This window comes from Arachis hypogaea, chromosome 1 (assembly GCF_003086295.3).
Source record: "Arachis hypogaea cultivar Tifrunner chromosome 1, arahy.Tifrunner.gnm2.J5K5, whole genome shotgun sequence".
NCBI lineage: Eukaryota > Viridiplantae > Streptophyta > Magnoliopsida > Fabales > Fabaceae > Arachis > Arachis hypogaea.
The window spans coordinates 7980850-7998130 of NC_092036.1; the positions used below are offsets into that span (position 1 = coordinate 7980850).

The window sequence follows — 17281 nt, forward strand, 5'->3', positions numbered from 1 at the left end:
AGAAGAAGAAGCGGATGCAGAAGAAGAAGCAGATGCAGAAGCCGAAGCAGAACCACCAGCAGCTCATGGGTGACGGAGCGACGACAGCTGGACAAATCGGCGGTGGTAGAAACCCAGCTCAGCCTCAGATCCCTCTCTCTCCTTCGCGCGCCGCCCTCCTCGCGTTGGACTCCTCTTCCCGGCAACGCAGCAATCACAGAAGCAGAAGCAGAAGCTCAAGCAAAAGCAGAAAGCTCCCCCTTCGCCGGCGCCGTCCCCCCTTCCCCCTCTCCCTTTTCCCTTTTCCTTCCCCCTCTCCCTTTCTCCTTTTATAATTTTTTTATTAATAGAGGTAATTTAGTAATAAAATAAAAAATTTATTAAAAAAAAGATTTTAATACAAAAAAAATGTTAAAAATGATTCTAAATAAAAAATTACGTTAGAAATAATTTCGATTTTGTCCCTCGACATTAGGAGCAAAACAATACTTATCCCTAATTATAATTATAATGAAAATAAAAATTTTGACTAATGTTAAGTAATGTTAACTAATTTAAAACTTAATTCTTTCTATATTATGAATGAAAATATTCAAAGAATATGAAACCTAGTTGTATCTTATCTCCAAAGCAAAGCTGCACATGGAACTCCTATATATAATAGTTACATGCACGCAACCAACTCTCAACCAAAGACTTAGAGAATACACATCATTCAAATTCAACTACTTACTTAGACTGTCTGTAATTATCTCAGCCATGGAATATTCTGCTCCTACCTTCTTGCTCATACTCTTTTTCATTATTCCTCTCTTCATCAAACTCCTCAAACACAATGATTCAACCAAGAAATCAAAGAAGCCTAGGCTCCCACCAGGTCCCAAACCATGGCCTATAGTTGGTAATATCCCTGAAATGCTTGCAAACAAACCCACCTTCAGATGGATACAAAACATCATGAATGATCTCGAAACTGAAATCGCATGCATTCGACTAGGCAACATTCATGTCATCCTAGTGACTAGTCCTTCCATTGCACGTGAATTTTTTGTGAAACAAGATGCGATTTTCGCATCACGGCCGTTGAATTGGTCGAGTAAATATGTCTCATCGGGATACTTAACCACAACAATAACACCCTTTGGAGAACAATGGAAGAAAATGAAGAGAGTCATGGTGGAAGAATTGATTTCACCAAAAAGGCATCAATGGCTGCATGACAAAAGGGCGGAAGAAGCCGACAACCTCGTCCGCCATGTGTATAACCAAACCAAGAATGGTGGTGGCCTAGTGGATTTGAGGAATGTAACGAAACAATATGGTGGAAACTTGATGAGGAGGCTACTCTTCAATAAGAGGTACTTTGGTAATGGTAGAGAAGATGGAGGAGCAGGTGCTGTGGAATTGGAGTATGTTGAATCACTCTTCATTGCAATAAGGCACATTTATGCATTTTCTGTTTCCGATTATCTTCCATGGTTGTGGTGGCTTGATTTTGAAGGTCATAAAAAAATATTGAAGGAAGCTACTAATACCATAAGGAAGTACCATGATCCCATAATTGAAGAAAGGATTCATCAGTGGAGGAATGGGACAAGGGCACATCAAGAGGATTGGCTTGATGTTCTTATATCTTTGAAAGATGCTAACAACAATCCATTTTTGACTCTCCAGGAAATCAAAAGTCAAATCATGGTAACATTTTTACTCATTCATTTTTTCATATTATTATTATTATTATTATTATTATTATTATTATTATTATTATTATTATTCGGATAAAAATACTATTTGTATACTAAAATTATTTACTAAAATCAATCGCTAATATATTTATGTATAAATATATGTGGTTTAATTTATTTTTAATGTATATTTATATTTTAATAGATATTTTATATTAATAACCGATTTTGATAGCTAATTTTAAGCGTAAACTACCTAAAAAATCAATTGCATCAAAATATTACCTGTATCGTCCAAAATCAAAACTGATACGTGTATCACCCAAGTCTATTTCTATATAAATCGAACGAAGACAATTTAAATTATAATTTTCAACAATAATTTAAATTAAGATAATTAAATTTACTATGTATTATTGAGATGGACATAAATTAAGTAAATTCGATTTATACATGATTAGATTTATGCATGCATCAAATCCTTGTTCTTAATTCGATTTACTTAATGCATGCATAAATCGAATTTGCTTAATTCCATTTATGCTCATTTTAACATCATCTAGTAAATCTAATTATCTTAATTTAAATTATTATTAAAAATTATAGTTCGAATTATCTTAATTCAATTTGCATACAAATAAATTTTGAATGATACACATATCAATTTTAATTTTAAATGATATAAATAATATTTTGATGTAATTAATTTATTTAAATAATTTATCCTAATTTTAATATATAGGTAACACAGTTGAATTTGGATATGTAGTAACCAGCGCATAAGAAAAAGGTTCCTTAACAAATCTATTAATCATATAATTTGTCGGAACGATGATTCTTTTTGAAACATATAATTTTAAAACTGCATTTATCCTATTCTGCTACATAAATTTATATAAATATGTAATATTATCATAACATAACTAAACAAATAAGATAGATCTTACTTTTAATACATGAAACATTAATCAGAATTAATAATATTAAAAAATTACAATATAAAATAAGTAAATTTTATTCAATCATTTTCAAATTAAAGAATAAATTATTTTTTGTGACATTTTTTTATTATTAAATAAAATAAAATAAATTAAGTTATCTCATGGTTGTATATATTAACTTTAACTTTTAATCTAATTTAACCTTGTTAATCTAATCAATTAATCATGAGATAATTTTTTTACAAATTATAAAAATAATTAAAAAGTTTTTTTAAATATACATTTATTAAACAATTTCAATACAAAAAAAAGTAAAAGTCCGAAACCAATTAGAAGTTATGAATATTGTTGACTAAAATATTGTTATGAGATTTATTTTTTTGGTTGATAAAGATGAATATGAACATTTGTGTCTCTTGGCAGGAAATTGCAGTTGGAGCAATAGATAATCCATATAATAATGTTGAATGGGTACTTTCTGAAATGATAAATCAACCAGAGATGCTTCAAAAGGCTACTCAAGAATTGGACAGTGTGGTAGGAAAAGAGAGGTTAGTGGAAGAATCAGATATTCCAAAACTCAACTATGTGAAGGCATGTTTAAAAGAAGGTTTTCGCCTTCACCCAATTGCAGACTTCAATGTTCCTCATGTCTCAATGGAAGATACTATTGTTGCCAATTATTTCATCCCAAAAGGTAGCCATATTCTTGTTAGGAGGCAAGGTATTGGCCACAATCCAAGAGTTTGGGAAGAACCATTAAAATTTAAACCTGAAAGACATTTGAAGAACGATGCATGTCGTGTGACTTTGGCTGAACCAAATTTGGAGTTGTTCACATTCGGTATTGGAAGACGAAGCTGCCCTGCAATCACACTTGGGTCTACAATGACTATTATGCTCTTTGCAAGGTTGGTTCATGGATTCACTTGGATTGCGCCTCCCAATGAATCAACCATTGATCTCTCTGAATATGAAAGGGACACCACAAAAGCTAAGCCACTAGTTGCACTGGGAAAGCCAAGATTATCCGTGAAAGTTTATCATCAGATAATGAATTAAAAGAAATTAAATATGTTTGAATGATTTGTTTGTGCTTCGTATATGTTAAGTTGGCTCACATATGTATCCTCATTAATGGGGGTGTTATCTTCACTTTAAGTAGAATTATTCCAATTAATGATTATAAGATATGAGTCATTTAATAAAGTGAGTAAACCTAATTATTAGTCAAATAAACTTTGAGGTTGTACTTATAAAATATTTTAATCCAGTTCCATTATATTGTTGTGTATATTTTTATAATGGATGAGCTTAGGTATTTTTGTATTAAATTTATGCACTTATTTAATTTTGTAATGTTTTTTTTTTTTTTTTTTTTATCAAGAGTCCAACCATTCTAGATATTAGATTAGGGGGTGAGAAGAGTACTTGCATATACCCGACCCACCTCTATCCCAGTGGGGACGGGTTTAAATCCGATCCAAAGCGGGAGGAGTATCAAACGGGGCGAGGTGCTGAGCAGGGTGGGATCGGGTTCACCCCTTCCATTCTAGATAACCTCACCGCAGCTAACCCTCCCCTCAGACTGCAAGTCTCCAACGAAGTGAACGAACCCAGCCAAGCTCCACTCGCTATTCACCTCGCCATTCCACTCGCCGTCCCTCACTGCCGCCGTTCCGTCACTCACCTCGCCATTCAACTCACGAAGCACACCGCTACCGTCGCTCACCAACCCTCCTCACCGAGCTCACGTTGCTCCCACTTCTCTCGTTGCCGCCTCACCTCTCCGATCTGCGGTCTCCGGTCGCTGCTCACCTTGTCGTCCCTCCTTCCTCCCTCGTCGTCTCACTACAGCAGTAAGACCCCTCTCTCACTCACTACTTACTGAGTTAATTTTTATGATTCATTTTTTTTATGTTAAAACAGTTAAACTTATTGCCTTTCTGACTCATTAATATTATTTATGATTGTTGTTGTCTTGTTGATGATGATTGATAATCTGATTTTCTGTTGTTGATTGTTGATTTTGTGTTGGTTATTGTTGATGGCTGAATGTTATACTGTGTTCCTGATTTTGTGTTGTTTATTGTTGATGGTTGAATGTTATACTGTGTTCTTACTTAGCTGTTGCTAAATAAAATTGATAATCTGATTTTGTGGTGGAACATTATGAATTTGAATGTGGATTAGGCATTTATGCTATGATTTTTCATTTTTGTGGTAGAACAAGGTTTAAATGCATTCTGAATTTTATGGTTATATAAATTATTGAATTTTTATACGAACATTGTGTTTACTAATCATAATGGTTAACTTAAATAGTTTATATGCTTAAATTATTGAATTTTTATATGAATTTTGGAATATAAAAAGTTATTAATTTATTATCTTATAATGTTTTAGGTGCTTTGTCTTCTCACTAATTAGAAGCAGATCATGGAGACTTCTCAAATTTTCAAATTTTTGAACCTGCCTCCTTTATATGTTCTTATTTATTCGGTGTGTATAAATATAACAAGTGTACTTTTAGGGGTGGACTTTTTCAAATTGGGAGTGGAGGCTAGATGGACATTATACATTGGGGATGTAGCAATATCTAAGGAGGAGATTTGGATTGGGAATTACCATTTTGATTGGATAGAGGGCAAATAGGCATTTTTATGAGATAAGGGTGTTAAATATTTCGAATTCAAAACACATAGGGAATTGATTTAGATGATGTTTTGGGATAGGTGGTGTTAAGACTAGAAAATTTTGTTTGTAGGGATAAGCTTTTTATTTTGGAATGTTTGGTGCATTAATTCTTCTGATGCAAAAGCCTATCATCTTTGGAGTGGAGGCCAGGTGAGCTTCAGCTTCCTTCAGTTCTGTTATTTCTTTTTTAATTTCGTTGCTGTAAATCATTAGTACACCTTGAATTTGTTATTGAAAGTTGAATTTGTTGTTGAAATAATAATTTAGCTAATTTTTTCTTTTGCTGTAAATCATTTTTGGAAAATTGAAGATAAAGTTTTTGTTGTCAGAAAATTATCATAGTTGAATTTATTTGTTGAAAATTTTCAATGAACTGAATTTGTTGCTGTAAGTTCAATTTATTGCTGAACATAGAACATCTCACTAAGCAAATTCATTTGTTGCTGGAAAACATCACCAAGTTGAATTTGTTACTTATTATCATGAGAACCTTGAATTTGTTGCTGTAAATAATCGCTTGGCTGGATTGAAACTATTTTGCACTGTATGATAGATAGTGTCTAGCATTTTTTGAGTTTTGGACGGCAACACCTCATTAACTAATCTTTCATTGCAAATTGGTTTGTGGCTGGGATCAAGGATTGTACCGAAATTCTCTTTCTTGTTAACATTTGGAGTATATGGTTGAATTGGAATAACCATATTTTCAATGTTTATACTTTATAATGGTTGAATCGCAATAACCATATTTTAATTGGTTTAGATGTTTATAATGGAGTTTTTCTTTGCTACAGAGTTCTTGAATAAATTATGTTGTTTGTTTGCTGGTGAGGTTTAAAAGTGTTTGAAAGCAAATTTTGTAAAAGTTAATTATGATGAACGTGTCTTTAAGCTTGATGGAAAACCCAATTTTAATTTTAATTTTATATTTTTATATATTTTTCTAATTATAACACATAGTCATATGACCAGAATAATATGACCGTAATATTTTTCTAATAATAATAATAATAATAATAATAATAATAATATGACCGTAATATTTTTCTTTTCAAAAAGCTATAAAAGAAGTTGAATGAATTTCAACTATTGATTAAACATATATAAGAAAGGTGTTTCATTAATTAATATGTCAATGAAATATACTTATATTTCTTATTAAAATATAATGATATCAAATTTTTAACATAAAAAAAGGCAATCATGACATATAATTTGAATGAAATATCAAACAGTTTTATTATATAGATATAATTAATGGTATAAACAATATTTTTCACATAAAAATACATGAAAGCAATTAGAATTTTTTAAAGTATTGCTTCAATTCAACTTCAACTACAGGATTTAAGATTTAAGGTTGAAAATTTAGAGTTTAAAGTTTATGATTTATAATTCAAAATTTAAGTTTAGGATTTAAGATTTATAGATTAGAATTTAAAAGATATTATTTAAGATTTAGGATATATGATGTAACATTTAGCATTAAAAATTTACAAATAAGCGTTTAGTGTTTACAGTTTAAGTTATATGCGTTTAAAGTACTAATTTAAATAATTTTTTTGAAATAATTGTTGAAATTTATTAGAAATACGCTTAGAATAATAATTACTCAATAATAAAAAATTTAATTAGTACTATATACTTTAAAAAATATATTAATTTATTTATATATGTTAATGTATACACATAATTTAATTTATTTATATATAAATAATTAAATATATATTTATATATGGATATATAATTACATACATGGTGTCGTCTGTGGTGTCCAAACCAAACGGTGGCTAAGATGACCAAAGGAAGAATATCCGGTAAAAATGACCATAGAAGTTAACTTTGTGAACCACGGTAAAAATGCTAATGAATGTAGGGTAATTGTTTTAGCTCTGTGATAAATGTTAATTACGAAGTTAATCAGAGAAATAGGTAATACCATGTAGTTGAAAGTCGTTACGGGGTTTATTGTTCTTAAAGGAGGGTTCCTTCTCCTAGCGACGGCAGAGAATCGATAACAGCCATTGTGTACCACAAATCGAGCAGAGCGTAAAGGAAGACGCGCCGGCATAGCAAGTGAAGAAGGAATTTGCATCAATGATGGAGTGGCATAGTAAGATCGGTATCAAATCCGTTGTGGGTGGCTTGGAGGCTTCACAAATAAAGTAAGAGCCTTGGTAAACACATTTGAAATTTCCTTTTGAACATGCTATGTTAATGGGGTTCAATATAAATGTAATGGAAGAAGGAATATTGTGGATACAAGACATTCATTACTGGGAAGCATTGTGGGCAAAAAGTGGGGGTTTCAAGGGAAATGAGACATTCATTTACTCCATTTTTTCAATGGAAGTATTTTGGTTGTGCCAAGAGACGAGAAATTTTCAGAAATTCATGATCTCCTCAGTTGTGTGTGTACTAGAATCATAATCTATTATTTATTTTCTGGATATTTGGTTTTGATTTTTTTTCTTTTTTGAATTTTCAGATTAAGGTTGAATTTAATTTTTTTGTTATTTTAAAAAGATATTTTAGTCACAAATATAGAAAAAGATAATCCAGTCTGATACCAATTGAAATCGTAATGGTATATATGCAGGATGGATCCAGAAATTAAAATTTTAATATGTAGGGGTCGAATTTGAGATAATTTTTTTATTTTATAAAAATAATTAATATATAGTTATTAAAGTTAATTTTTTAAAAAATTTATAAATATATATATATATAATTATATATTTTTTGCATAATTTTATTTTTAATATTACATAAGAAAATATAACAATATCAATAATATATTATAAAATTATAAAATATCAATAAGTTATAAAGTGTTTAGTTAAAAATTTTCATATATTTTATTAATTAAAATTAATTTTTTAAAAATTTTAAAAAATTTGAAAATAAATTATAAATTATTAATTATTTGAAAGACATAGTACTCTTATAAAATATAAGATATAAGATATTTTTATAAAAATTTTTCTTTTAACAACGTAAATTTAAAAGAAAAATGAATATTTTTTACAAAAAAATATCTAAAGTACATAATTTGATTACTAAAATATAACTACGCAAGTAATTATTAATATAATAATATAAATGTTACGTAATTATTGATATAATAATATAAATATCAAATATGTTAATATAAAAAAATAATTTTTTTAAATAAATATAAAAATTATTATATAAAAACTAATTTAAAAAGTACAAAAATTTGAGGGTATGATATTAAATTGGTTAAGTAAAAAGTATTAGTGAATTAAACAATTAAGATATAAATTTATTATATAATAAAAAATAATACATATAAAATTATTAAATTACATAATTTTTTATTTTTTAAACACATATCTCATATATAAGTATAATTTTTTAAAATTTTGGGAGATCGAAACCACTACTCACTCCCCGCTGAGTCCATCCCTGTATATATGTCTACTTTTAATTATTTATAAAAGTATTTTGTCGTATATATTGACATAATATATTTTGAAACAAATAATTTTTGCTAAGAAATAAATAAATAAAAAAAACAAAACCAAGACTACGACTTATAAGTTGTTTATTTTTTTTTTCAAAGATAGTAGATTATATTTCATTAATTATTGAAAAATGAAATACAAAGATGTCCAAAAGTAGGACAGCATAATGAAAGGTGAGGATTTCCCAAAAATACTACACTGAAGGTATTCATCCAATGGTGCAAGGTCAAAAAACGAAAAAAATCTTAAAGAGAAAAGAATGATAAATCAAATTGAATGCAACTAAGAGCTTGCCTCATGGAGATGACGACCTAAACTGGGAGTTCTTTGGATTTCACGGAGCAACTTGACAGAGCTTGCTAGAATGGCAGACAGCATTGAAGTAGAACCTTCAAAAATCAACTGGTTGCGAGCTTTCCAGCAGTTCCAGCAAATGATGGCAAGTAATTGAGGATTACGGTCATCGTTCTTCAACAGGTTAAGCATCTCTGTTGATGCAATCCACCATGTCCAAAAGTCGTTAGGACTCTGAAGGGGAAGACAGTCACGAAGATAACTCTGAGGCCATACATCTTTAATTCTAGAGCAATCGATCAAACAATGAGTGACTGTTTCGGTGGCTTCATGACAGAAGGGGCATATTGGTGATATAGATGGGATGCGGTGATGAATCTGAGCAAGCACCGGGAGCTGGCCATAGAGAGCTTTCCAGATAAATAGCTTAATTTTGCGAGGCAAGTTCAATTTCCATAGATCAATCCACGGCTTTTTCTGTTGCATATAATTAGGGCAAAGCTCCAGAGACGGATGGTAAAATAAATAGCCAATTTTGTAACCTGAAGCTGTATCATATTGTTTGGATTTGTTCAAATCCCATTGCAATTTGTCCCTACTCTGCTGAATTTTAACTGACAAAATTCTGTTTGCAACGTCTTGGGAAAATAATTCTTGAATAAGATTCTGATTCCAATTCCTATCTTCAGTAATTAGATCTTTAACTCTTGGAACCAACTCAGCAATAGCTTGTCTATTTGGCATGTCATAAATCATTAAAGGATACAGAGAAGGCAGTAAAGGATCCTCAAAGGTTCGGATATTCTCTCCAGTACCCACAACCCAATTAAGACCTTTTTCAACAATCTTTCGGCCTTCTAGTATACTCCTTCATCCCCAAGAAGGTAAGACTCCAATTTCTGCCGTTATAGCATTACCATTGCTAAAGTATTTACCTCTTAGGATTTTGGATAATAAGGAAGTAGGCTGTGTCACAAGTCGCCAAAACTGTTTGCCTAAAAGCGCCAGATTTTGGATTCTGAGATCTTTAAATCCAAGGCCTCCTTCTTTTCGTGGGCGAGTCATAGTGTCCCAGCTAATCCAAGCCATCCGCCTTTCAAAACCTTTTTGTCCCCACCAGAACTGAGAAAGTAGAGAGTGAATTTCTGAGATTAAACCATCAGGCAACTTGAAGCAAGACAATGTATAAATAGGAATAGCTTCTCCCACTGCCTTAAGCAATACGTGTCTACCACCTGACGATAGAAGATTGCGCTTCCACCCTTGGATTCTTTTCCGAACCTTTTCTTTGATCATACTAAAAGAAGCCTTTTTCGATTTAGAGACTGTAGAAGGCAAACCAAGGTATTTATCCTAAGCCCCAATATGATTAATATTCATAGAGTTAGCCAGTAGTGTACGAGTAGTGGATGGAGTGTTGTGGCTAAAGAATACAGCAGATTTATTAAGATTTACCCTCTGGCCACTGATGCTTTCATAAGAATTCAATAAATGCAGGATATTTGAACATGCTTTAGGATTAGCCTTACAGAATAAGATGGAATCATCAGCAAAGAGGAGGTGGTTGACCTTGGGACATCGTCTATGTATCTGAAGACCCTGAATTAGTCTGTTTTATTCTGCCTTGTGTAGCAAGAAGGAGAGACCTTCTGCACAGAAAAGAAAAAGATAGGGAGATAGAGGATCTCCTTGTCGAATACTTCTATTTGGTTTGAAGAAACCATAAGGTTGTCCTTCCACAATAACATAATAAGAAACAGTTGTTACTAATTCTCGAATCCACATGATCCACCGGGAGTCAAAACCAAACTTCTCCAATATAAACCAAAGAAAGTGTCATTCCACCCTATCATATGCCTTACTCATATCTAATTTTAGCGCCATTTCATTTTCGAGTCCCCTTTTTTTGTTCTTCAAGTAATGCATACACTCGTGAGCAATTAGGATATTATCAGAGATTAATCTGCCTTTAATAAAAGCACTCTGCGTAGGGCTAATTAGTCTATTCATCATACCCTGAAGTCTATGTACAAATACTTTGGAGATAATCTTGTAAAAGACTGAAGATAGGCTTATTGGTCTTACCTGAGTCATATCTTTAGCATCAGAAATCTTGGGAATAAGACAGATCTGAGTGTGATTAAAACCCTTCAAAATTCTGCCCCCTGAAAAGAAGCTCTTAACTGCTCGAAACACATCACCACTAAGTATGTTCCAGAAGCTTTGAAAAAAATTTGCTGTCATACCATCATCTCCTGAGCACTTTGAGGATGAATGCTAAATGTCACACGTTTCACTTCCTCCATAGTCACTGGTCTTTGAAGCCTACGGTTCATGTGAGCTGTAACCTTAGGTTCAAAATCAGTAAACAGAGGTTCAGGGTTCTCATGACAACGGGAGGAAAAGACGTCCTTGAAATAAGATTCAGCCACAGAAGCAATACCAGCATTTGAAGTAGCCACTTCACCGTCACTGCCAGTTAGTTGCCAAATTCTATTCCTTCGGGTTCGATTTCTAAATTTCTGATGGAAGAAAGTTGTATTCTGATCGCCAGATTTGAGCCATTTTACTCTAGACTTATCTTTCCAATAAGATTTCTCATTTTGCAATGCTTTTTCAAGTTTGTCCTCTATTTCTGAAATGATGTCGCCTCCATGAATTCCTGCTAAACGAAGTTCCTCTAATTCAGACTGTAGTAAATCAATCTCCACCTTCGAATTAAATCTGTATTCTTGCTGCCATCTGACAATCTTATGTCGACAACGCTTTAGTTTTTGAGCTAGGATATACATGGCTGAACCATCAATCTGTTCGTGCCAAACCTCTCTAACAATCTGCCTTATTTCATCATTGGAACACCATCTTTCTTGGAATTTGAATCGGCGTTTAGATCTCTCAGTTCTCGGGTTAGAGTCTAAGAGAAGAGGGGAGTGATCCAAAAGTTGTTTATTTGGCCACAAATAAAATAATGTCTTAACAAAAGTTGATTAATAATGAAAACGTAAATTATGAATAAAATTGATTCAACAAATAAATTAAAAAATTTAAAATTATAAATAATTAAATTATCCAAACTAATAGATTATAAATTAATGTTTTTAACTAATATTAATTTAAATAACATTAAATTTCTTAAATCAATGCAAAATAATTTTTTTTTGAAAATCTTCATTTTACAATAGATTTTATTCAAGAAAATCATAAATATATAAGATTTTTTGGACTAAAGATAAAATAATTAACCATAAAAATTGATAAATCAAAATATAAATCTTAAAAAAAAACATTATTAAAAATGTGTGGTTTCTTAGCTTTTTTCAAGTCTTATATATCATGTATATTTGTAATGTAATATTCTTCATTTTTCCACAAAAAATCTCCAAGCGGTCAAGTTTCTTCAATTCATCTTATATCTCCGACCAATTTGTCTCATTCTCCGACTGCATGTAAATTTTAATTCGTTCTTATCTCCGACCATTTTAAATTTACTTTGGTTTATGTCTATGTTTAGTAAATTTAAAATGGTCGGAGATAAGAACGAACTAAAATTCACATGCAGTCGGAGAATGAGACAAATTGGTCAGAGAGATAAGATGAATTGAAGAAGCTTGACCGCTTAGAGATTTTTGGTGGAAAAATGAAGAATATTACATTACAAATACACATGATATATAAGACTTGAAAAAAACTAAGAAACCACACATTATGAATTCCTTATATTATGCCCTGCATTTAGATAGAGATGGTGTTTGAAACTCCTCTAAAAGTCAACCCTCCATTGCTAGTAGGATGAAGTAGAGTGTATGGAAATTCAACTGGCCCAAAATCTGAATGATAAATTCACTAGAACTATTGACACGTTATTAGAATAAGACACCTTTTTCGGTCTTTGTTACTACTGAATTACTTACAGTATCATATAGAGCAACATCAACATCATATAGGTCAATAGGTCATACAGTAGTTGAGCATATAAATTTATAGCTCGCACCTTTTGAATGCTTTGAAAATCCTAAGGTTTGTTTGAAGTAATGTTAACTGTCAAATAATGTTCTATCCTGTAGGTAGAAATATATCTTTTAATGGCTAATTATGTTCTATTTCGAATTACAAGTTTTAGTCTGGCCATGGTGTTTTGCAACTTGTCTACCTCATGAAAAATGTATACTTAGCTATGTAAATTCTCAAGTTTCTTTGTCACTTGTTGCCCACATGAAATTCGCTTTAATGAGTTGTTAGTAATCGATCAATTCCCACGAAAGTTTCTAGTTATCAAAGGATTGAACAAATATCTGAAAACTATGATGCTTGCTGGTGCAAAGGTTTTGTATAGTTTAGTTGGTGTTTGGAGAAATCGCACATTGGTGGTAACAATGAACAATCAAAGAAAACTGTAGTATAAAGGAATGAATTTAAGAGATAAGAAAACATAAGACCAAGTGTGGTATATGTTCTTCTCAGCTTAATATCTGATATGTAGGTTCAATGGTCTATAACAATATTATATATGGCAGGCGGTGGCATGGAAATAGATGGCTAAAAATGGTTTATATTTGTCTAACAGCCATATGATATTTGTAGAGTGGTTAGTGTATCTAATGAGTGCATGAAAGTTAAGTCAAACCTAAAAGTTATTGTAAGTGGAGTAACAATGTGTAATTTACCGCAGGGACATTTGAGAGATTTTGACATAAAAAAAATATGAAAATAGCAAAATAAATTTTGTTGGTTTTTTCAATTTTCAATTTGTTCGGTTTTTAATTTTTTCGGTTCGGTTAGTCGGTTTAATTCAGTTTGAATCGATTTTAAACATTCTTATGGACCAAGGTATTGGTAGTCCAAAAATAATTGGGTATCCAAAAATGTGATGGGCAAAAGATGAAATTTTTTTGGATTGAAAAATAAAATTACTGTACAACATAATGATATTTGATTTTAAATTTTGAATTTAATTTTGATTCACTATCAATTATAAAGCGTTTTACACAGTCGTACAATTATATCATTTTTTAATAACTATTCACGTTATCAATATAAAAAATAATTATTTTTTTTAATGTAACATTATATAATTGAATGTACGTATAAACAGCTTTATATTAACAGTATAATTTATATTTTCGTGCAATTACATCGATACTTTGAATGACCATTCACACAGCGTCACAATCAATAAAAACAATAATTACTTTTAATAATATAGCGTTACTTAATTAGATATGCATATAAAATTATTTTACCTAAATTCTTTTTTAGACCATTGATGTTTTTATCAAATCACGTGAAAACAAATTTCTTTGTGTTGTTAGTACCACTTGTATGGAATAATTCAAATTTTATGAGATAGAACTTTTTTTTATAATTTATATAATTGTTTTAATAATATTTTTTTTAAGATTTATATTTTGATTTATCCATTTTTATTGCTAATTATTTTATCTTTAGTCCAAAAAATTTTATACATTTATAATTTTCTTGAATAAAATCTACTGTAAAATGAAGATTTTGAAAAAAAAATCATTTTGCATTAATTTAAGAAATTTAATGTTATTTAAATTAATATTAATTAAAAACATTAATTTATAATCTATTAATTTGAATAATTTAATTATTTATAATTTTAAATTTTTTAATTTATTTGTTGAATCAATTTTATTCATAATTTACGTTTTCATTATTAATCAACTTTTGTTAAGACACTATTTTTATTTGTGGCCAAATAAACAATTTATAAGTCTTAGTCTTGGTTTTGTTTTTTTTTTAATTTATTTCTTAGCTAAAATTTATTGTTTCAAAATATATTATGTCAATATATACGGCAAAATATTTTTATAAATAATTAAAAGTAGACATATATACAGGGATGGACTTAGAGGGAGAGCCAGTAGTGGCTTTGACCTCTCAAAATTTTAAAAAAATTATATTTATATATGAGATATGTGTTTAAAAAATAAAAAAATTATGTAATTTAGTAATTTTATATGTATTATTTTTTATTATATAATAAATTTATGTCTTAATTGTTTAATTCATTAATATTTTTTACTTAACTAATTTAATATCATACTCTCAAATCTTTGTAATTTTTAAATTAGTTTTTATATAATAATTTTTATATTTATTTAAAAAAATATTTTTTTTATATTAACATATTTGATATTTATATTATTATATTAATAATTACGTAACCTTTATATTATTATATTAATAATTACTTGCGTAGTTATATTTTAGTAATCAAATTATATACTCTAGATATTCTTTTTTTGTAAAAGATATTTATTTTTCTTTTAAATTTACGTTGTTAAAAGAAAAAATTTTATAAAAATATCTTATATCTTATATTTTATAAGAGTATTATGTCTTTCAAACAATTAATAATTTATAATTTATTTTCAAATTTTTTAAAATTAAAAAAAAATTAATTTTAATTAATAAAATATGTGATAATTTTTAACTAAACACTCTATAACTTATTGGTATTTTATAATTTTATAATGTATTATTGATATTGTTATATTTTCTTATGTAATATTAAAAATAAATTTATGCAAAAAATATATAATTATATATATATATATTTTTATAAATTTTTTAAAAAATTAACTTATTAAACTATATATTAATTATTTTTATAAAATAAAAAAATTATCTCGAATTCGGCCCTGCATATTAAAATTTCTAATTTCTGGATCCATCCTGCATATATGTCATTACGATTTCAATTGATATCAGACTGGATTATCTTTTTCTATATTTGTGACTAAAATATCTTTTTAAAATAACAAAAAAATTAAATTCAACCTTAATCTGAAAATTCAAAAAAGAAAAAAAATCAAAACCAAATATCCAGAAAACAAGTAATAGATTATGATTCTAGTACACACACAACTGAGAAGATTATGATTTTTTGGAAATTTCTCATCTCTTGGCACAACCAAAATACTTCCATTGAAAAAATGGAGTAAAAGAATGTCTCATTTCCCCTGAAACTCCCACTTTTCGCCTACAATGCTTCCCAGTAATGAATGTCTTGTATCCACAGTATTCCTTGTTCCATTACATTTATATTGAACCCCATTAACATAGTATGTTCAAAAGGAAATTTCAAATGTGTTTACCAAGGCTCTTACTTTATTTGTGAAGCCTCCAAACCACCCACGACGGATTTGATACCGATTTTACTATGCCACTCCATCATCGATGCAAATCCCTTCCTCACTTACTATGCCGGCGCGTCTTTCTTTACGCTTTGCTCGATTTGTGGTTCACAATCGCTATTATCAATTCTCTGCCGTCGCTAGGAGAAGGAACCCTCCTTTAAGAACAATAAACCCCAAAACAACTTTTAACTACATGTTATTACCTATTCCTCTGATTAACTTCGTAATTAACATTTATCACAGAGCTAAAATAATTACCCTACATTCATTAGCATTTTGACCGTGGTTCACAAAGTCAACTTCTATGATCAGCATACTCCAAAGATGGCATGCGTCACATTTTTACCGAATATTCTTCCTTTAGTCATCTTAGCCACCGTTTAGTTTGGGCACCACAGACGTCACCTACATATAGATATTAAAATAAGTAGTTATATATTAATAAATGTTTGGGAGTTAAGTTTAATGGTGTACGTAGTGGGAAGCCGATGGAGGTAGCTTCATGATCATAATTATATGGATGGACCCACGCGGAAATTCACTGCACATGCATTTGCTCTCTAAGCCACTCACATGGTAATTTCTTCTTCTTCTTATTCTCAAACATCTGTCACTCATCAATACGATATCTTTATCAGCCATCTTCATTCGGCTCTCTGCAGAAACCGGATTGAGACGTTCATAGATTACAGAATCAAGAAAGGAGGAGCCATCTGGAACGAACTTGTTGAGGCCATCAGAGACTCAAAGTTGTTTCTTGTTATCTTCTCTGAGAACTATGCTTCCTCAAAGTGGTGCTTGAGAGAGCTGGTGCAGATCATGGAATGCAAAAAGAAGAATGAAAATGTAATTATTTATTGCTGAATACATATGGTTCGCTTTTTCATACATCTTACTTTCATATTTTAATTTATTGTTTGAAACAGGGGACTCTGTTTTTTCCTCTTGAAAACTCTGGTTTTATGAAATCTTTGACCAAAAGTTTCTACCCAAAAAAAAAAAAATCAGAACCTCCTTTTTGGGATGAATTCATA

The 17281-nt window shown here is 30.1% G+C and overlaps 1 protein-coding gene and 1 long non-coding RNA gene across 2 annotated transcripts; both read left to right on the forward strand.

Moving 5' to 3' along the window:
• The first annotated feature begins 538 nt into the window (after positions 1-538).
• LOC112794127 (isoleucine N-monooxygenase 2) lies at positions 539-3939 on the forward strand. Its single transcript, XM_025836267.2, has 2 exons — positions 539-1674; positions 3029-3939. The coding sequence occupies exons 1-2, from the start codon at positions 622-624 to the stop codon at positions 3665-3667; spliced, it is 1692 nt and encodes a 563-aa protein (XP_025692052.2). The 5' UTR covers positions 539-621; the 3' UTR covers positions 3668-3939.
• A 30-nt stretch (positions 3940-3969) lies between these two features.
• LOC112794143 (uncharacterized) lies at positions 3970-7752 on the forward strand. Its single transcript, XR_003198736.2, has 3 exons — positions 3970-4464; positions 5012-5452; positions 7283-7752. It is a non-coding gene; the product is annotated as an uncharacterized lncRNA (long non-coding RNA).
• The last annotated feature ends 9529 nt before the right edge of the window (positions 7753-17281 follow it).